Source organism: Mesoplodon bidens, assembly GCF_964165515.1.
Source record: "Mesoplodon bidens genome assembly, chromosome: 19".
NCBI lineage: Eukaryota > Metazoa > Chordata > Mammalia > Artiodactyla > Ziphiidae > Mesoplodon > Mesoplodon bidens.
In genome coordinates, this window is record NC_138179.1 from 19,155,604 (window position 1) to 19,178,543 (window position 22,940).

The 22,940-nt window shown below is 41.9% G+C and overlaps 2 protein-coding genes across 3 annotated transcripts in view; both read right to left on the reverse strand.

Moving 5' to 3' along the window:
- Nucleotides 1-5,952, reverse strand: part of ANKFY1 (ankyrin repeat and FYVE domain containing 1) — a 75,048-nt gene extending 69,096 nt beyond the window's left edge. Inside the window, exon 1 of the mRNA XM_081219637.1 lies at nt 5,894-5,952. Coding sequence (XP_081075763.1) covers nt 5,894-5,903 — 10 coding nt within the window. The 5' untranslated portion in view covers nt 5,904-5,952. The remainder of the gene's footprint in view (nt 1-5,893) is intronic.
- A 7,091-nt stretch (nt 5,953-13,043) lies between these two features.
- Nucleotides 13,044-22,940, reverse strand: part of UBE2G1 (ubiquitin conjugating enzyme E2 G1) — a 96,967-nt gene continuing 87,070 nt past the window's right edge. For both annotated transcript variants that reach the window (XM_081218073.1, XM_081218072.1), the window contains exons 5-6: nt 20,518-20,640; nt 13,044-14,138 (exon numbers count right to left, since the gene is read on the reverse strand). In XM_081218073.1, the coding sequence (XP_081074199.1) occupies nt 20,554-20,640 (87 nt within the window). In that variant the 3' untranslated portion in view covers nt 13,044-14,138; nt 20,518-20,553. The remainder of the gene's footprint in view (nt 14,139-20,517; nt 20,641-22,940) is intronic.

Sequence of the window (22,940 nt, forward strand, 5' to 3'; positions counted from 1 at the left end):
TCAACAGGGCTCAGACAATTCTAGCCACGTCACTACCTTGGCTGATAACTTTCAGTAGCCTCACCCCACGGTCCACAGAGCAAAATGCAAATGCTTAGCCAATCCCTTCATAATCTAGCCCTTAACATACTTTTCCAACCTCACATCCTGCTATTGATATTTCTTCCACCGAGAATAGTGACCTCCTCCCACCCACATCTCCCCTTGTCCAAAAGCGCCCTATTTTTCCAAAGTCCAGCCCAGATAAGCCCAGCTTATCTCCTGCAGCAAAGGCCTCCCCTGACACCCAAAACATACTCCCCACTTCCCTAAGACACCTCTTCCTACTCTGAATTTTCCAAGTAACTCCTAAGCATTTTTCACCTTCCACCCTACAATGCAGTTTCTTTTTCTTTTTTTCTAAAGTAATTTATTTATTTTTGGCTGCGTTGGGTCTTCGTTGTTGTGCGCGGGCTTTCTCTAGTTGCGGTGAGCAGGGGCTACTCTTCATTGTGGTGTGTGGGCTTCTCATTGCGGTGGCTTCTCTTGTTGCGGAGCACGGGCTCTAGGCGTGTGGGCTTCAGTAGTTGTGGCACGTGGGCTCAGTAGTCGTGGTTCATGGGCTCTAGAGCCCAGGCTCAGTAGTTGTGGAGCACAGGCCTAGTTGCTCCACGGTATGTGGGATCTTCCCGGACCAGGGCTCGAACCCGTGTCCCCTGCAATGGCAGGCAGATTCTTAACCACTGTGCCACCAGGGAAGTCCCTACAACGCAGTTTCTAACACACATGCTTTTGTCTCCCCTCTTGGACTGCAGTGTTCCCTGTGAACAGGCTCTAGGTCTGGCTCTTCTTTTTTTAACCACCGACTACCTCTCCCTCCACCCCCACTCCAGGCTCATCCCATCCTCCACCCTACAGTGCCTTAGTAGGTGGAGTTCAATAAATACTGTAGGTCCCTGGCCTACTCAGATTTAATGAGAGAGCCTGAGGACATAGTTTCTCATTTTGTTGGGCATGTCTGTAAATCAAGATAATGTCCCAACTACAGAAGCTCACCTTGCCAGTGACTGAACCCCACATATCTTAGCATGATCAGTAGCTCTACTCTGGCACATCCACAGTCACTGCAGTGATTGGATAAACTTTGTTTCTTTGTTTTAAAAAATATATATATATCCTCAAGGAGAAAGCTAACAGCCTCTGCTGGTGACAGAAACGAAAGAAAGGGAAGATAGAGAAAAGAAAGGAATGGTATATAGAGAGATACTGCTTGAGGGGTCACCAGACAATACATAATTATGAACAGACTGGGACGTCTGATGGATGAATAACATAATAAATGAAGAGATAAACTTCCAAACTGGAAGGAGCAAAATTTCTCCTTTCCCTGTTTCTACCAGCCTAGACCAAGCATTTTCTGGAACACTGCTGTCCAACAGCACCTTCTGGAATGATGCAAGTGTTCTATTCATCTGTGCTGTCTGCTAACATGGGAGCCGCTAACCACACGGTTACTGAACACCTGGAATGAGGCTAGCATGACTAAGGAACTGCATTTTAAATTTTATTTAATTTTAATTAAATTTAAGAAGCCATATGTAGCTAATGGCTACTGTATTGGCCAGGGATTGTCCAGAATACAGAATGTCTTCACCTTGTTACTTGAATTGTTGTCAAAAGTATTTTCCTGACCAAATTCCAGTAAGCTTATAAAAGTCCATGATCATTTTTCTGTTTAACAAGTCACGTTTTTTTCCAATTTTCACTTTTATTTTATTGAGGGGAGAGTGGTTTAAGAGGAGACTAAGAGAGGGGACTTCCGCAGTGGTCCAGTGGCTAATACTCCACTCTCCCAATGCAGGGAGCCCAGGTTCGATCCCTGGTCAGGGAAATAGATTCCACATGCCGCAGCTAAAAAATCCCACACGGGGCTTCCCTGGTGCTGCAGTGGTTAAGAATCCGCCTGCCAATGCAGGAAACACGGGTTCGAGACCTGGTCCAGGAAGATCCCACATGCCACAGGCAACTAAGTCTGTGTACCACAACTACCGAACCTGTGTTCTAGAGCCGGTGAGCCACAACTACTGAGCCCATGCACCACAACTACTGAGCCTGCACCCTAGAGCCCATGCTCCGCAACAAGAGAAGCCACCGCAATGAGAAGCCCGCGCACCACAACGAAGAGTAGCCCCCGCTCACCGCAAATAGAGAAAGCCCACACAGCAACAAAGACCCAATGCAGCCAAAAATAAATAAATAAAATAAAAATAACTTAAAAAAAAATCCCACATGCCGCAACTAAGACCTGGCACAGCCAAATAAATAAATAATAAATATATTTTAAAAAAAAGAGACTAAGAAACAGACTGCATGGTAGGTAGACTGCATGATACACTATTTCTTTTGAGATAGAGATTATCCCCCTTTCAAAGTTGAGGAAACTGAGACTGAGAGCAATTAATTGGCTTGCCTGTGATCACAGCTTAGTAAAACTAGGATTCAAACCCATGTCTGCCTGCAGAGACTGAGCTCTTAAGCATGCTTGAATTGCTAAGACTAAACTGGGCTGGAAGAAAAGTAGGTTAGGCAGTTCCCAGCAGGCAGATGTTATTCAGAGCACATTAAAAGTTGGACCAGCCAGCTTACTTGACAACAGACTAAGGATGTATCCAGGCAACTTTCTTTCTTAAAAGCTGGACCAGCCAGCTTACTTGACAAGAGACTAAGGATGTATCCAGGCAACTTTCTTTCTTTCTTTTTTTTTTTTAATTTTATTTATTTATTTATTTATTTATTTTGGCCACACCGCTTGCAGGATCTTAGTTCCCCGACCAGGGATTGAACCTGTGCCCTCAGCAGTGAAAGCGAGGAGTCCTAACCACTGGACCGCCAGGCAATTTCTGGCAACTTTTCTTGATGTCTGGTAAATGATGCTCAATAATTCATCCACTCCTTCAACCATAGGCACGATTCTAAGTTGGAAGATACGGCAGTGAACAAAACAGGAAAAGTCTCTGCCCTCAAGGGGGTTATATTCCAGTAAGGGAATTAAAAAACAAACAAAACCTAGGGACGATCTCTAAAGAGGTGAGAACTGAACAGACATCTGAGTGAATAAAAGTTGATTAGCTGCGTGGAGAAACTGAGGAAGACTGTTCCAGGCCAAGGAAACTGCAAGACAAAGATACAGAGGTAGGAGTGTGTTGGGAATGTACAATACAAAGAATAGCAAGGAAGTTAGTGTGCAAGAGCTTTGTGAAGGAGAAGAAATAAAGTATCAGTGTTAACCAGCGGCCAGATCCTGTTGGCCTGTAAAGGTCACCGGAAGGCTTCGGAAAAATATATTCCAAATGCATATAAGATATAAAATACATAAATTATAAAATATATGTAAGATCATGGAGAGCCACGGGGAATGTGGAGAGCGTGCGGAAGGGTAGGTGTATTGCGAAGAGTGGGAGAGACATGATCTGATTTATGCTTTAAAAGGAACACTGGAAACTGTAAAAACAGGCTGTGGGGAAGCAAAATCAAGGAGAAAAAGTAAAAGCAGAAAGACCAAGTTGGAGTGACTTGTTCGAGTGATGAAGGAAGCTTAGATGAAGGACAGCTACAGAGATGTAGAGTGGAAATGGCAACTAACTTTAGGAAAGACTTTAGCTAAATATATATGGTCAAACCAATACCCATGGATGCAAGGAAAGAAAGAAGCTTGGTTTCTAAACGAGGCGCATTAAGAAGTTACTGTATAACAGCCCCTGCAGGTTCTATTTACTATCCCTAAGCGCAATTTCCCACATGCTCACACTCACACCACCTAATGAAGACCATTATCACGGAAATTCCCACAGAGCATGCTTACAGATCATCCAATTGTTACATGACACAGATTTTTGCTATTTGTTTATATTTAAATGAGTATTTCTGAACAAGCATAGCCAGCTCCGATAAATTCTTTTTAAAGTACATGTCATGTAACACCCCAGCAAAACACTGTTTAGATAACCTTGCCTTCCTGTGCATAACAAGCAGTTTCAGTTTAATGAGGTAACTGGACTAGGATGCTCCACTCAATTCTTCCCAAAGTCTGTGACATTGTTTCCAAAAAGCTTAAGTCAGAACACAGGCTAGGAAATTAGAACACACAAAAAAAAGTAAAATAAAAACTGTCGAGTCAGAACCTCCTGACTATGCTTACCTATCTGTACTCCCTTGCCAATTTAACCCTGCAAGGATGTTTTGTTTAAGGTGTGTTCTCCACCAGCTGCATGGCTCTCAAGGTTATCCTAACACAAATCTCAAGGCACTTGCAGGATAACCATCAGCATATTCAGCCAGTAGGAGCTCTTCAGGCTGGAACCGAACTGCGAGGCACAGCAGGTGCTCAGCAAAACTGCTGAATGAAAAACCAACTGCCTTCTACAACTTCAATCTTGGTAATGTATTCCCAAAACATTCCTTAACTTCCCTAACTGGTGTAAAAGCGCTGGAGTACCCGTCACCTCACATAAAGCCTTCCTGAACCTTTCCACCCCAACTCACTGCTCTGGGCAACAAGCTCCATTTCACTGGTTGCCCACTGTGTTAAAAAATCTTAAACAACGTTCTGTGACTCATCCAATAACTAGCTTCAGGGGATGCCTCAGCTTTCTTCTGTTCCTTTTAATCCTCCTCTGCTTTCATACAATATTTATCTGATGTTTCCCCCTCAGGGGGTCTAACATGGTAGAAAGAGCAGACAAAAAGTGGGTGCCTGCCCCAGATATCTCTAGAACTCGGCCTCAATTCCTTTATCTATAAAGTGCAAGTAACACCCATGCCGGACCTCCTTCACAAGGTTGTTGCCAAGTCTAATCCAAATGAGAAAAGCCTGCAAACTGTCAGGTGCTGCCCAAAAGTAAGATCCAAGTAAAGATAGGTTCAGACAAAGCTTAGCTCAAAACCAATCGGACAGGTGGAGGACCAGCACACTGCAGTCACTCAATAAACATTAAGTCAAATAAGGAGTATTTTCCTCCAGTAATGGGGTGAACAGGAGAAGCACACTAGCCAGGTCCGACAGCGTCACTTTAGGGTCCCTGGCAGGTAACTCCCATCTCTGGGTCTCCTTTCCCGCCACCTCTACAACAAGGCTTTGACAATGAAGGCTTCTACTATTGCTACGTTAAGGGCGGCTCAATCCGAGAGGCCAAATTGCCTTCACCTGCAGGGGCACAAAGAAAGCGCCAGAAAAGCGGGTAAAGACAGGACTGAGAGGCAAAGGAGTCGAGGTCTGGTTTAGCACATCTCTTAGGAGCAGCGTGACCTTGGCCAACTCCCCTACCAAGCAAACCCCCTCCTTCCGTCCACATCTCAACCTGGAGAAAGAATCCCAGCCGCCCCGAATCCCGAGGCTGCTGGGGAGCCCAGAGCCTACAGCCCCCTCCTGTTTGGCTCGTTGGCCCGTGACAGCCCTGGCTCACCCCCACCCCTCACCCTGGGAAGAGTCCTAAGCTCTTTCGCAGGGGAGGGATGTACCCCTTCCGGATGCGGGACCTGCCAGGACAGCAGTTTCGATTTCCTAAGGAGAAGGGTTACGTCCCCCGCCGTCCCAGCACCGCCGGTAATCAAGGGAGCCTCCCCGGCGGCCCTCGGGATACCCGAGGCTGCACTCAGTGCCGGCACGGGACCTCACGACCGGCCCAGCACCCTGCCAAGGTCCCGCGGGGTCGGAGACGCCGGGAGGGGCGTTGCCATAGGAATAGCGCTCAGTACCCCGGCCCGAGGCGCCTGGCAGAGGCTGGAGAGGAAGGCTCGCGAGACCCGCTGTGCCCCAAGCGAACACGCCCGGCCGTTCCCTCACAGGGCTGCTTCGCCCAGCCAGCAGCGCCCCCACAGCTCCGCGCCTTCCCGCGTTGCTCCACAAAAAACCTACCTTCCGCCATGTCGGGCCCAGCCCTGCCTCAGCCTCGCGAGAAGTGCGCCGCTCTACTTGGGCGGTGCGTAACGGAGGTTCCCAAGTCTCGCGAGAGTCATGGGGGCCAGGGAGAGGGAGGGATCGAGACTAGGTAAGAGCAGTGAATGAAAGTGGAGGAGGTAGCTGGACCGGGAGGAACCTAGCTCTCTTCACCTATACTTTCGAGGCTCTGGACTTATCAAGCACTGACTGTGCGCTATCATATTACACGCCCTAGACAGGGGACTGAAAAGGATGGCCGCAGCGAGCATTGACTACTCTTTGGGAAAATGTGGCCACGAGAGGGTCGAGAAAGGGGTTTTCGTGGTTTTTAGGTTTGTTTGTAAAGATGTGAGAGGCTGAGAGAAAAGAGCCAAAGGAGAGGGAAAGGCTAATGAAGGTTCACTAGCCTGGGGAGGCGGGATGCCCTGCAGGCGAATGCAGAAGGAAATTTAAGGGGAAGGGATTAACTGTAGACTACAGGCAAGTCAATTGTTTTCTACTAAAACATTAGGAAACAAGAACATGCATGCAGATGGATGTGGAAGGAAGAGATATCAGGGAGATTGCTTGGTGACATCATTTTTATGGTTGAAGTTCATAGGCAAGGGGACCAAAAAAGAGTGAAGAAAATCTGGGAGAGGAACCTGAATTTGGAAGGCCTGGTTGCACGTGTCTTCTGAGTGTGTGGATGGGTCACTTTTTTCTAGCAGAACTCAGCCACCTGGCTGCAGAAGCAGAGAATATGGATTGTAGCATTTGCCCAGGGCTTGGGATTCATTGCCAAAAATAAATTGAGAGTGCTGTGAGAATATAACTCTGGTGCAGACTGGGTAGAGGCTGATGTACGAGTCATAAAACTGCAGGTCTCTATAATATTGAAGACCAATGCAGTGTGAACAAGGTTGCAAGAGCCCTGTGTTAGGGTGGCGAACTGAAGTTCATAAGTTAAACAGTACTAGGGGACAGTAAACTCCAGGACAGAGCCATGGAATATGGTAGCTGAAGTGGAAGTGGGAAGCTAGAAAAATCAGATATTGGAATTCAGAGGTAGAGAAGGTAGGAGACCATAAACCAGGTGCTAAAATCTTTAGTCAATATGGGGATGACTAATAGCAAAAAGGAGGGCTAACGAGTAATATAACTGAATAGTGTGAAACCTGTCAAAACAGATTTTTACCCAAAGGACAATCAAAAGAATGTGGATTGCACCCATTCCTAGAAGCATCCACAGTTAAGGACTGCGGAGGAAGTGGTGGCCCTGGAGAAGAGCCAAGAATAAGAGATGACAGGTTGAAGGAAGGATCTGAGAACGGGATGAGGGTGTCAGAACAGAAAAGGGAGGATTTGAAAGGGGAGAGATTTTAGGTGCTGCCAAGGTTAACCATTTAGTGGGTACTGAGGTGGAGTGGAGAAGGAATTTGGAGTTTAGATCATGGTAAACATAGTCATGGGGTTAAAATGTTGAGGAAGGAGGAGGAATTCTGGGGGAGGGACACCTGGGAGATGAAAGGGGAGAGGGTATTGAAATGTTTAAGAACAGTGGTGTGCTCAGGGAAATAGCATTCCAGTTGTGGCAAGAGACTAAAGATGTGGAGGAGGTGTGGGCAGGGAGGTGCGTACAGCAGCTGCATCAAGCAAGCAGAGCTTAGAGGGCAGGAGAGCATTTGCCAGGCTCAATGGAGGTGTTGTAGCTCAAAGCTTCCCTGTCAAGAATGGTTTATAGGTGTGCTAAATGGTGAGCCCTTGGAGCCACTAGGGTAGCCAGGCAAGACAGTCTCCTCTGGCCACAGGCAGCCTCATCTTGTTTTATCTCAGAGTGCCCTACAAATATTTCCTGGGTCATAACATAAATGTGATCAAGAAGTCCTGTCATAGCTGATGCCTGGTTTTGCATCATATGACTTATCTTTGCCTCTTCACCAGCACCAGCCTAGTGTCTGGCATACAGCAGGTGCTCACAATATTTTTTTAATACGTTCTTTTTAAATTAATTATTATTCATTTTTAGTTGCATTGGGTCTATTGGGTCTTCGTTGCTGTGCGCGGGCTTTCTCTAGTTGCGGTGCATGGGGTTCTCAGTGTGGTGGCTTCTCTTATTGTGGAGCACGGGCTCTAGGCACGCGGGCTTCAGCAGTTGTGGCATGCAGGCTCCAGAGCGCAAGCTCAGTAGTTGTGGTGCACAGACTTAGCTGCTCCATGACATGTGGGATCTTCCCGGACCAGGGCTCGAATCCGTGGCCCCTGCATTGGCAGGCGGGTGCTTAACCTCTGCGCCACCAGGTAAGCCCTCAAAATGTTTGATGAGCTGTTGCTGTGAGCTATACCGGGAGTCAGGGGAACTGGGTTCAGATTTGGCTCTGCAACTGATTTGTTGTGTCGATCATGGTCAAGTCCCTGCACGAGCTATGCTGCCATCTCAGATGCTCTATCAGTTTCAAGAGGGAGTTGGACATTCTAGAATCCATGGTTCTTAATAACTTAGGGGATCATGACCTTGGAGAATCTGATGAAAACCAGGGACCCTCTCCCTTAGAGCAGCACACATGTAGCAATAAACAAATGTGCCCTTTCAGTTTGCTTGGCCTACATGCCCACAGTCAAACAAGAACTCATCATAAGGGATTTAATCAACTCAAGAGCTTCACTACCTCCTCATCACGAACTACCTTCAAGAAGCCCTCTAGGGCTTTCCTGGTGGCACAGTGGTTGAGAGTCCGCCTGCCGATGCAGGGGACGCGGGTTCGTGCCCCGGTCCGGGAGGATCCCACATGCTGCGGAGCGGCTGGGCCCCGTGAGCCGTGGCCGCTGGGCCTGCGCGTCCGGAGCCTGTGCTCCGCGACGGGAGAGGCCACAGCAGTGAGAGGCCCGCGTACCGCAAAAAAAAAAAACAAAAAAGCAGCCCTCTAGCAGAGGTGCAAGCACTCTTCTTAGACTCTTACTGGCTTGAAACCCCTGAGCTACAGGACTACTTAATACACCCTGTAAAATAAAGCATCTACAGTACTCAGTGAATTACAATACCCAGCAGGGTTGGACGGAGCTACAGTATTAGATATGACCTGAGAAATCTGAGCACTGAAACATGATTCATTTTAGACCCAATTCATGTTTTGTTGTCTGATTTAGAGGAACTTTGTATGAAGTTGTCTCGGACAGGGAGCATTAAGTACAGGAAGGGAAAAATGCCGCCTGCCTTAAGAGCATAGGGGAACAGGCTCTTTCAGGGGAGGTAGTGTCATATCATGATAGAAGGGGATAGGGAGGGAATCACTAGACTGGTAGTCCAATGAATTGGGTTCAAGTACAAGCCTCAACACGCCTCAGTCTCTACGTGACCTGGGAAAAAATATCCCAGAGGTAAGAAATAACGGCACGCAGTATGTAAGGGAGGTCATGAAACTGAATCCAGGCCATGAAACCTACTTGCTGTACAGTCTTGAGAAATTAATCTGAACCTGATTCTGCATGAGGATCCTTGTAAGAATTTGACTAGATCCTTTACGAAACACATCTAGCACAAGCCTGCCACAAAGTAGAGGCTCAATAAATAGGAACTTGATTGCTGGTGCTCATGAGGGTTAAAGGAGAGGTCACAGTGCTAACACACACAGTACTATTATACTGCACTTGTTCTTAATGGAGACTGCTGGCAAGGGAAAACCAAGTACCTTATCTATGACTTTCTGTGCAGCTATGTCTAAGATGTGTCTGGCTGCCTTTTTTTAAAGCCTTTCCCTTCTCCTTCACTGCAGCCCAGTGGGGTGTGCAGACTCCAAGAGACAAAGAAGCCTAGTCCTACCGAGACAGCCAGGTTACACCATCTGAAACTGAGCAATCAAAAATACCTGAATCCCGTTGGGGTTTGCAGTCCTCCAGAAAATGAACAATTTTAATTTGGTGAGGTGTTACCAACTCTATCTTTATGAGAGGGAGGGAGAAAATCAACTGATCCTTCCTCAAAGCCTACGGCCTTGCACACAGTAGACAAAGTCAAAAGCTGTTCATTTGCATTGGACAGCATGGGAATAAAACCTTTTTGCTATATACCTTGAGTAGATAATTATGCTTAAAACTGATATTTAAAGTTTAGGGACATCATCTAGACCTTTCTATAATAGTTTTATTTCAGATATATTTTTCAGAAAAATTAAACCCTGAATAATGAGCCCCCGTTTTCCCCAAACTGCTCTCAAGGAGGATTTTCTTCTTGTGATTAAGAAATCAGGGCTTCCCTGGTGGCGCAGTGGTTGAGAGTCCGCCTGCCGATGCAGGGGATACGGGTTCGTGCCCCGGTCCAGGAAGATCCCACATGCCGCGGAGCGGCTGGGCCCGTGAGCCATGGCTGCTGAGCCTGCGCGTCCGGAGCCTGTGCTCCGCAACGGGAGAGGCCACAGCAGTGAGAGGCCCGTGTACCAAAAAAAATAAAAATAAAAAAAAAAATAAAAGAAATCAGGCTCCATGTTCTTTTCTCAGAGTTTGTAAGGAAGAGGCCTTAAAACCACTGGCAACTTCTATCAAGACAGACAAGCTTTCAACACCTAACACTGTAAATCCATATAAACTATATATAAAGATGCAGGGTGAAAAGCTAATATTCACATCCTGAATCCTGTTGCAGTTTGCAGTCCTCCAGAAAAAGGAAAAAATTTGTTAAGGGGGAAAGAACAGGGGGAAAAAGTACTCAGTTCTTGCTGCATTTGCCACTAACTTACTGAGTGGTACTGGGCAGGTATTGGGGCCAAGTCTGCCCATCTGCTTAGAGGAGGGAAGATGGGGATTGAGATGGTGCCTGTGTTCTCTTCCAGCTGACGTTTGAGACTGGGTTCTTCAACCTTTTGGCTTATCTTCATGGTAGAACCAGTCTAAGCCAAAGACAAAATCCCAAATAATGCTCTAACATGTGCTCATTTTATTTTATATAAGGTTCTAAATCAGCATGCACAAAATTCTGATTAAGAATGGTGGTTGGCCACGTACTGGAAATTTTAAGACCATTATATCAGGTTGGAAGTAAAGTGAACTTCCTACTTGCTGGTTCCTTCTTTAAATAAGGTTTAAAAATTTTTTTATCTAGATTCACCTGTGGACTCTTTTGCTATCATGTGCTGTTTATATAGAAAGAATCCCGTAACTTGCTTTGGAGACCTGCATCCTGAAACCAAAATAGCTCATGATACAGCCTCTAAGTCATCATTTATTGATTTATAGAGCACCCATCACATGATCGAGGTGCTTTACAATACAGTAAACATCACAACAGAACTCACATAGTTAAATACAATCAACAAATTACAGAACTAAAAAAAAAAAACAAACAAACAAAAACCTGGAATGAAGCAACATTATTTCAAAGATGCTGAGAAGTGGCAGTACACAAAAGGTAATTCCACCAACTGGGGACCAGACAGGCAAAGATACACAGGCACCACAACCCCAAACGGGCAGATTTGTAGAGGGTGAATGAGCATATAAAATAAAATTTCACAACCAAGAATGAAGGCCATTAAAGACACTATGACACCCAAGTAATCACAGAACTAGCGGAATAACCTCACAAAAATATTACCTTGTAATGACAAGAAAACCAACCTCATTTGGATTTTAAACTCACAAGAGGCCAGAAAGCCACTGAGATCATCCATCCCATTATGAGCACAGACTGAGATCGATAAGCCTTTACAAGAACTTGGAATAAATTTAGGAAACAGGCAATGGTTCTACAATCCATAAGACTATGCAGGTGGTGTTGATAGTTGGCACGAGGTCAGGGAGAAAAATCCTTTTCCTAAAGCAGACAAAACTCACACTAATGATGAGGCACTGCTGGGACAAAAGCCACCTGGATCAGTGTCACCTGAGGGTGGTTTGACATCACACGTAGAGGCATTTAGATTCACAGTCAGATGAACACTGGGAAAGGCACAGATGACACATCTGACAGAGGAAAAGAAGCCAAAACATCTCTCGAGGCCTGTGTTTCTATATGTAGCACGCTCAGGGCACCAGATGGAAAGGGGTGTCATGAGACGTGCACTCATTCCTGGCTCTCCTTCTACCCCCCCCCAAGATCTAGCCCTAAAGAACACATGGTTACACCAAAGTAACTGCATTAATGTGGCACTTAAAGTTCAAGAATAGTTGTCCCTGAGTTACTAGGTCATTTGCTCCTCTCTGAAGAGTCAAATCCCAGGTTTTAACTCAAGAGATTGCTAGCAGAATTACAGCAATAGGAGAACAAAATTCACACTCCATCTTGCCACAAGCAAGCACCATGTGAACAATTTCTGATTTAAGAATAAAAAGGGATTGCATTCAAAGTCCCACGTAGGCATGCAGTACTGGCACTTTGGGGCAACAATGTTTACAGAGTCCTTGAAAAAGTAAAGTCACACACCCAGTTCTTGAAGAAAATAGGGCTGCAATGAATCAAACAATCTCACATTCAGCCATTACACATTTATGGGCTTTTTAAATGCTTCAGAGTGAAGAAGAGACTGAAATTTAGAAAAATCACTCTCTACTGTGACTACATCCTCAATTATTTTACTTCTGCTTTAAAAAAGACATGCAAAGTTCGTAAAGGACTGGCTCCTTGCAGGAATCCTTTCACCCTTCTGCCCAAGCATTTCTCCAAACCCCCCAGAGCAGAGATGCACCAATTCTCACTGATTCTCACAATTAAACACCATGTCCCATCAGGTGCTGTCTCAAGTTCTATCCCTTATATGCCAAAGACTACCTCCAAGTCCCAGCCTCACACTGAACACAGAGGAACCTGGGCCCACCTTTAACACTGCACATGCTCATTTTACACTTCCTGAAATTATTTTTGAAAACTTATGATATGAAATATACTTATGCTCAAACAGTAATAAAATCCAAGTGCAGTATGTCAGTGGCAAAATCTGTATATGTCAAATAACAAAGCCTTTACATCCCTGTAATGCTTTGAGATTCACATAAGAATCTATACACAACCCAATACATATACTGCCATGGCCATGTGATTTTCAAGTATTAAATTTGTTTGCATAAGGAAACAACCTGAGATTTTTCTAAACTGCACTTCTCTGGCACTCAGTATTATAACCTTCATTCAATACAATAAAAGCCAACAACTTGACAATTATTGGAAAAAAATTATATTTTGGAAGAACTCACTACATAAGGTGACAGAATTCCAAAATCAAATTACATGAAAATATACATCGCAATTTCTTTGTACAATAGGTGAGAAAAATCTGCAGTATAGAGAATAGAGGCAAAGAAATATGAAGAGCTAAGGAGCAAGGGTGTGGGTAAACAGCATTTTTAATAGCAAACCCAGAAGTTAAGTAGAAAGCCTGCAGCTGTGCATGCTTTATTCATCCAACCTTCACATTAGGTAACTGAGGGCAAAAATAAAACCAAATCAGAATTTTGTATTGTTTGGGGTAAATTTCAATAATTTCTGAATTGAATTCAGAACCAACTCTTTTTAGTTCTTGGGGATAATGACTGAATTCAAGAGCTCTCAACAATGAAAAAATGTTATTGCTATATCCAATCCAAGAGATGGGTGCAAGTATAATACAAAAGGGATGAAGCACCTAGTGATGACCATTCCTCTGAAGTCATCATTAAAAATCAAGTAGTTGCTTATTGAGTGTTTCAGTATTTGAACTAAATGATCCTGGCAGACAGAAGAGATAAAAGCAAAGGGGAGTGTGTCAAAACAAAGAAGATACAAAGTTTAGTAAGTGAAAAGAGTTTAATGAAGCCTCAATGGTTTAAAGGAAATTAAATGGAAACTTTTAATCCTAATTGCTTTTTATCTGACATGCTTTAAGGAGTCTTTTAAAACTGATAAGAAACATTGAATAGGGAAAGAAAACCTGCTAAAATCTTTTAGAATTTACACGATTCTTATTCTACTACAAGAAAGCATTATTTGGTACAACGTGTGTTTGTGGATGTACATGAACAGTATATATATTATCCGGATCATGTTGTGCTATGTACAGGTCTTTACAATTCTTCCTGAAGGTTAAAACAGTTCATTAGAATTCAAAATGCGTAATCATCTGTAAGTTGGCACTTGTTAGGCTCTTGTCAGCATTGATACTGGCATGTTTTATTGCAGCCCAGTTCCAGCCAGTGTTTGCCAACTTGTTACAACAGAAGTCCAGCAATAGGTGGGTAGAGTGCAGGAAAAACAGTGCCATGTTTCTCAATTGGAGACCTACAAGAAAGCAAACAGCATTATATAATGATTTTATAAATTACAAAAGAATTAATTGATTAGAAATTTTTATTTGTATTCCATTTCTTGGGAAACAAATTTTTCATTTCACTTTAAGCTCACTTTTGTGCTTTTCCAATATGATAGCCACATACAACCATTTCATTTTAAATTCAAATAATTGTTAATAAAATTTTAAATTTAGTTCCTCAGTCACACTACCCACATATCGAGTGCTCAGTAACTACCATGTTGGACACTGCAAATATAGATTATTTTCATCAGTGTATAAAGTTCTATTACTAAGCCTTAACTTAGACTTCTCTAGGTTCAGTCCAAACCTATTTTATCCATGAAGCTTCCGACAGCTGACCTTCTCTCCCAATTAGTTCCCTATTGTTTTGTATCTGCTGATCTCATGTGTTCACTTAGACTAGAAGAACCACAGCTAAATAAAAACAACTACCACCTTATCGAGTACTTATTATGTGCCAAGCAGTATACAAAGTGCTATACAAACTTATCTCATGTAATGCTCATAATCACCATATGAAGGGGTTTCCCCCATTTTACAGAGAAAAGAGAGACAAGGTCACAGAGCTAATTAATAAGTGGCAGAGTTTCCTGTTCCAAAGGTTAGGAAAACACTAGTTCAATTAATAAAAAGTCTAATTAAATGACTGGACTTTTCAGAGCTTTTATTATATGAATGTGTCCTTTGAGTATGTAGGGGGAGCAGGAGAAGGGGGCAGGGGAGGAGAATACCTATTACTATTACATCGGATCAAGTACTCCAGAAACACAGAAGTCTGTTATCACCTGCCAAGCCAATGCTGGTCACAAAGAAGTCCAATAGAAGATGACTGGGAATCCAAGGGATATAATTTTAAACTCCTAACAATGAAGCCAAATGTACTTAAGAGCCATGGCAAATATTTAACTCACACCAGACGTGTGAAAAATTCAGTGTCTTCTAAATCCCCGAATGAATTTATCAATATTACAATCACCCGAATTCAACCATACCAGGTCTGATGTGGGCAGAAAGAAAGCTGTGGGTTTATCTATGGCCAAACATGTGTCTATTTCCCGAATTTAGACTACCTCCCTAAGACAGCTCCTGAGAAGTAGAATGACTGCTAAATTTCTCTCCAAAGGGCTCATACCAATCAATGTAAATGGTCCCCAGCAAAACACTGAATCCACCAAATATGAATATACCACCTTCACCAGCAATCACAGCTGAGCCCTGAGATGGCTGCAGTGCCAACCAACACCTTGACTGCAGCATTATAAGGAGCCCAGAGCCAGAAGAGTCAACCGAGCCATACATGGAACCCTGGCCTATGGAAACAATGAGATAAGAAATGCTGTTTTAGGGCTTCCCTGGGGGCACAGTGGTTGAGAATCTGCCTGCTAATGCAGGGGACACGGGTTCGAGCCCTGGTCTGGGAGGATCCCACATGCCGCGGAGCAACTAAGCCTGTGCGCCAAAACTACTGAGCCCGCGGTGCCACAATTACTGAAGCCCGCATGCCTAGAGCCTGTGCTCCGCAACAAGAGAAGCCACCACGATGAGAAGGCCGCACACCACAACGAAGAGTAGCCCCCCCACTTGCTGCAACTAGAGAAAGCCCACGCGCAACAACGAAGACCCAACGCAGCCAAAAATAAATAAGTAAAAATAAATAACTTTATAAAAAATAATAATAAAAAAATAAAGATTATGTGGTCACCTCAACCCTACAGCCTATCTTGTTCTGTGCATTAGGTAGATGAGTAAAACATAGACCCTTTTTTAGAAGATATTAAGTCATGGAGTCTGATGTGATTTCCTAATTTAATTTTCAAATGATTTCACTTTTAGTGCAATCCAAACAGATGACTGGAATTGGGTACTTACTGAGGCATTATTTCCCAACTGCATCATATCATACATAACAAGAGCAGTAAGACCAATTCATAAATGGCTAAAAGTTAAGACTCTAGGTGCTACAGTGCTTCAGAAAGGGAAGAATTTGCTTGGGGATGAAGAGCAATAACTTCATGAAAGAAGGGAAATTTGAAATGGACCTCATCTCAAGTGGCAAAAGAAACAGAACACACATTCCAGACCCTTGGCACGGGAAGTGGGTTGAGTATTTGAGTTGAATGAATGACGAGATACATTTCAGAAAGAGGGGGACTATATGAGCATAAGAGGGAAGCTACTAGTAATTTTTAATCAACATACAATAGACAAGATTGGGTCCCTGAATGCTAGTTAATTAAGTACATCTGCTTTAATTACTTTTTTGTTTGTTTGTTTGTTTTGGCGGCACCACACAGCTTGTGGGATCTCAGTTCCCCAACCAGGAAATTGAACCTGTGCCACGGCAGTGAAATCTTAACCACTATACCACCAGGAAACTCCCCTTAATTACTTATTAATCAGTGTTTCCCAAAGAATGTTTGTCTTTGGCCATAGGTGGGCCAAAGGATCCTCGTGATGAGGATGAGCTTCAGACTGAAAACAAAATGCAAAATCATTTACTCAGTTCTTACCGATGAAAAACACACAGTTCAAAGACTATAATTTTTTACACAGAAGCCTGAGCTTAACAGTAACACAGTAAGTTAGGAATAGTAACTAAAATTAACCAATAAAGTACTAGTGCATTAATTTAATTAAAAATTCTGTCCTATTTAATGTCCAGCTGCCACACACACCCTTCTACAACAGTGTACAGCCTTTACAATGCACGAATGAATTTATATGTAGGACTTGCAACTTTAAAGAAGGATGTGTAAGCAGTGCTGACCTGTTTGCCAAGATTTCCAGTTATTGCTTCCTACACCTTTAATTGTAAGTTCTCAGTTTAGTTTCATCATTAACAGTATATTATACTATTTTTCAATTAACCTATTCTATGCAAGGAGGTATTTTGATTCAACATTATTATTTGCCTCCATCTTCTTTTTACGTGAACCTTAATCTTGATAAGTATACTTTAAAGACGTGTATGTTATGATCAAGTATAAATTAACTCTAATCCCACCAACAAAGAAGATAATATATAATCCCTTACAAAATTGGTTTGTGACACTTCATTCATACTTATTTATTTTATTTGCAATATACTATCAAGGTAAATAAAATTCTTGATTATTTCCTAAATTTATAAAGTACTGTTTATAAGGTAAAATCACGCATAAGCTTAGGCTTCAACCTATTATTTCCTTCCTCTCAATTCGTTGTTGTCGCCAAGCTCTTTTCTGACTGGAAAACAGTATGGGTAAGGAAAACAAGCCCTGAAGTGTTTGTTGTTCCTAAGATATTGTCCGACCCATAAAAGAACCAATGCAATGAATGAGCTGAGCTTTGTGAAGACTAACATGGCAGTTGTATCCAGGACAAATATCTAGGATGAAGTGCAGGCCGACACAAAAGATGTTCAACTAGTAACAAGAACTTGACCTAAGGTGGTGGAAAGCAAGAGTCAAAAGAAAAGATGAGGATCACTGACTAGACGTGCGGGAGGTATTAGATGTAATGATAATGAAATCAGGACAGGACTATTAGCAAAAATAAAACAGACATAAATAAGATGGTGAAAAACAGAAATAGTTTGAAGACTGCAAGGTTATTGCTACATCTGTTGGGAACAAAGAGAAGTAAGGTTAATTTTCAGCATTTTAGGTTATTATAACAAGATCTAAAAGTAGATATGAGTCTTTTCAGAAACTTAGAGATAATCAAACATGAAAACAGAATGAAAAGTGGGTAGACTTTAGCTTAACTTCTGATTTACCTTTGCATTTGATACGTTTAATCATAAAAATCATAAATAAAAATTAAGACAGTGTGATACCGGTTCAAGGATAGACAAGCCAACCAAGGAAACCTAGAAAGGTCAGAAACAAATCAACACATACCTGGAATGTAGTTTTACAACATAACCAACACTGCGTATCAGTGGTGAAAGGATGGACTTGTCAATAAACGATGCAGTCAACAGTTATATATTAGGGGGAATCAAAGGGTAAAGTTGAACTCCAACTCACACCATACATCAACCAATTTCAGTGAACTCAACACATTTGTGAGAGGCAAAACCATAATAACTTTTAGAAGACAGTATACAATAGTAGCTTTCTGATGGCAGGGAAGAAACTAAGACACAAAAAGTAAAATGCATACAGGAAAGAACTAAAAAATTAAACTACATTAAACTACATTAAAATTAAGCACCTCAAAAAAAAAAAAATTAAGCACCTCTGTTCATCCAAAGACACCATGAAAAAGTGAACTGACAAGGATACAAATCAATAACCTAACTGAAAAACAAGAAAGACCAGAATAAGCATTTCAAGTGTCAATGGTCAAACACGTTACAATACGCAATTGCATTGGTAACTAAAGCAATACACATTAAGTCCATAATGACATATCATTTTACACCAGATCAAAAACTTTGGGAAAACAAACTTTGAAGAAGTCTGATAATATCAAATGTTAAAGAGAATATGGAACAAATGGAATCCTTGTCCTTGCCAAAAGGAATATAAATAGATGTAACATTTTGGAAGACAATTTGGCATTATCTACTCAAAGTGATGTGCATATACCTTTAATTTAATGCCACCTCTAGGTATACACCCAAGAAACTCTTGTAGTAGTATCTCTGCAACAAGAAACAAGGATAGCCACATTCTCTGTAATAGCAAAAGCAGAGCAAAATAGGGGAACTCCCTGGTGGTCCAGTGGTTAGGACTCTGTGCTTTCACTGCCCTGGGCCCAGGTTCAATCCCTGATTGGGGAACTAAGATCCTGCAAGCCAGGAGGCATGACCAAAAAAACCCAAAAGAACAAAAAACAAAAAAACACCAAGCAAAAACAAAACAACAACAAACAAAACAAAACAAACAAAAGAACCCCTCCCAAAATAGAGAAATAATGCAATGAGAATCAAGAGTAATTTATCTAATGAAATACTACTTAGCAGTGAAAATAGAAGAAATATAACTGCACATAACAAAGATCAATTTCAAGAATATAACGATGAGCTAAAAGTCACAAAAGAATGCATACATTATAATTCCACATATATTCAGTTCAAAAGCATGGAATATGTTGTTAGGAATACAAACTTGATGAAATTGTGAAGAAAAGCAATGGTAAACAAAGAATTGGGAATATGAAAAAAGGATGGGGTAGGAGGGGAATATAGGAGATGTAACAGGTAGTAATAAAGTTCTTTTTCTTTCTTTCTTTTTTTTTTTTTGCGGTACGTGGGCCTCTCACTGTTGTGGCCTCTCCCATTGTGGAGCACAGGCTCAGTGGCCATGGCTCATGGGCCCAGCCACTCCGCGGCATGTGGGATCTTCCTGGACCGCGACACAAACCCGCGTTCCCTGCATCGGCAGGCGGACTTTCAACCACTGCGCCACCAGGGAAGCCCTCTTTTTCTTTTTTAATATTGATTGACTGATTGATTGGCCAAACCACACAGCTTGTGGGATCTTAGTTCCCCACCAGTGATTGAATCCGGGCCCTCGGCAGTGAGAACACGGAGTCCTAACCACTGACTGGACCACCTGGGAATTCCTAAAGTTCTTTTGCTTAAAATAGGTGGTCAGGTACAGGGATGTATCATGTATTCTGATTTTTTAGATGCTACGTTTCATAAACAGGTTTTATCACCTCGATACTTGATTTTAAAAAGGGAAACCGAATAACTGAAATATCACACATTTGGTCAATTCATCTACACCATGTCCTCTTCTAAGCCAGATGGGTGGCTGCTATCTTTGGCTCCTTGCTAGACTTAAAACAGACTTGTGCACAGATGGTGTACAATAAAAGGGAAAATTTTCCTACTGGCCCTGTAAGTAATAAACAAGGAGATAAAGACCAATTAAAACAAGAAAGGTAGATGTTTAATATAAAATATGATCCTTATTTTAAAAAAACTGGGAAACAAAAATTTAAGTCATTCTTTATTCATATAGCACAGTATGAGAAGATACAAGAAACTTCAATGCCTAGCTTAGTCAAAGATGGTAAACCAAAAGGTAAAACGGAGGAAACTTAGCTTTAAATAAAAAACAGAACTCTATAATGAGAAATTTTACCATCAGTGAAAAGAAACAGACTGCTACCATACTAACAACCAGTTTAACACAGAATATCTAGTAAAAAACAGCTGCATTTACTGAAGGAAAAAGCAAGCGGATGACACTATTTCTGCCGAGAAATAGGAGACTACTGGATACTACCACTAAAAAATGAGGCCAATGAAAACAAGCAATTCAAATACCCAAATCACACAATTTCTAAAAACATTTATGACGTGTATAAAAATGCAAAAGAACAGGATGATTTTTTAAATGAACTTACCCTGAAATAAGTGAAGTTACAGCTGTTGAATAAATGTCACTCAAAAGCAGTCTCTTGGCTTTTTCTTACACAGCGGGCAACTTTCCTTTTGAATTCTCCATTTCTGTCTTCCCTCCATTCTTTCTATAAGTACAAAAGTAACAGCAACTGATTTTATGTAAGCTCATCTTACAATCTCAAATACTAATTTTAATTTTGAATGTAATGCTTTGGCAATGTGAACACTTTTAAAATGTTAAGAAGTTGACAAGGTAGAAAAGTAGTCAAGAAACACTTCTGCAAGGCACTCTGCTAGGATACATGCAAATGACCTCTACAGGCAAAAGTCTTTTTAAAAAAGGAAAAGGCCCTGAAGATCATTAGCAGTTTTGTATCATGCTAAAAAGAAAGCTACGACTTAAAATAAGATATCCAGGCTATCTGAAGGATCACCAACTCTCCCTACTGGTAGCAACCAGAAAATAAAGTAGACGTAACTGTGCCTCCAATATCAAGTATATGGGTGTAATGCATCATACGGAGATGATACTGAGTACTATTTCTAGTGGGGGTGGGGGGATGAGGGGTTGGGACACATGACAGTGACAATATCACTATCACTGCCTGGCCCATGAAAATGGAACACAAAACAGCACCAGCATAGTTTCACAGGAGAATAGAGCTGATTCTACTTAGCACGTAAATACCAGGAAATTCTCACAAAAATGCCCAGCCCTTTTTTCCCCCCCTATATCATCTACTTAGGGACAGCAAAGACTACAGAAATCTTCAATACTTGCCTGTGCAGAGGAAGAGATTTGAACAACAATTTTTGCCCTCAAAGCAAGGCACCCCAGAAAGCCAATCATTATAATAAATTATGAGGTAAACTATAATGCTAACATCTACAGAGATTTGGAGACGTTTGATGAAGTATTTATGGATAAAATGTTATTGTCTGTAATTACCTCATTATCATATTTAAGAAATTTTAAGGAGAAAGGGTCAATTCCAGAAAAGAAGGAAGGTCAATCTCAAGAAAAGAAAAAAAAAATCACCTAAAAAGAGCACTTAGCAGAGAGAAGTAAGACTGAGAGCAGGGAAATCAGATAGAAAGCTATTACAATAATGTAGGTAAGAAGTTAAAAGGACTCAAATCAATGGCAGAGGGGTGGAAAGGAATTTAGATATATAATTTGACTGACATTCTCTGGTGACACACAAGACTGGGCAAGGATGACTTCTAGGTAGAAGATAGATTGGTAGATGATGGTTCAAAGCAGGAGCTAGCTAATAACAGAGTCGCCATTTGTTGAATCCACTATGCCACACACTGTGGATGACCAGATGGGTGGTGTTATCATCTGCATTTTACATGTGAAGAACCTATGGAATCAACAGACCAAAAAGCAAATATGTTTATCTCTTAGCTCTCCTAAGATCCTATTAAAATGATCATACTGGAATTATTTTTTTAAGGTATAAATGCTCACTATCAAAGAAGCTGGCATTAAAATCATCTAATAATGGGGAGAAATTTTTTCTGGAAGACCAAAAGTAGATGGAAGAACAATGAAACACGCATTAGAGGAGAGAAAGTAGTAGCCTACAGGAGTCTCAATGGAACCCCAGCAAAGGAGGGAAAAGGATCTATTGAATAGAACTCTGAAGTTAAAGTTTGGAAATGACAGCTCTGAGAAGTCAGTAAGAAGTGGGGTTGAGGTGCATGCCACAGCTAAAGAAGACCGAGTGCAGCCAAATAAATAAATATAAAAAAAAAAAAGAAAAAAAAAAGATGTGGGGCTGAGGGACTTCCCTGGTGGTCCAGTGGTTAAGACTTCATGCTCTCAATGCAGGGGGCTCGGGTTAGATCCCTGGTCATGAAACTAGAGACTGCATGCTGCAACTAAGAGCCCAAATGCCACAACTAAAGATCCCGCATGCTGAAACTTAAGATCTCGCATACCACAACTAAGACCCGGAGCAGCCAAACAAACAAATAAATAAATGAAGTGGGGCTGAAAAGAGATTGACAGAAAGTCTGTATGACTCAATAGTTTGGCCTTTACTCCTACCTACACCCAAAATTTTAATACCTTCCTAAAATAATAATGATGATATATAGATTTTATATAAATATACTGAAGACCACTAGAATTAGAGCTGCTAGTGTAGGTACTGGTACCGAAAGTAATTACTTCTTCACTTTGGCATTTAAATGCTACCCCTCTTCCTCCAACTCACTCTTAGTTTATTTTTTTTTCACTCTTAGTTTAACATCTGGCTTATTACTCACACACTCTTGAGTGAAACCAATTCTGCACACATGCACCCCTTATGTTGTTTGGACTGATACTTCACTTACTAGAAGTTAGAATGATTTTCTGTCAGTGTTTACTTCAATTCAATTACTAAATTCAAAAATTCAAAGCCAGAGATTTGAA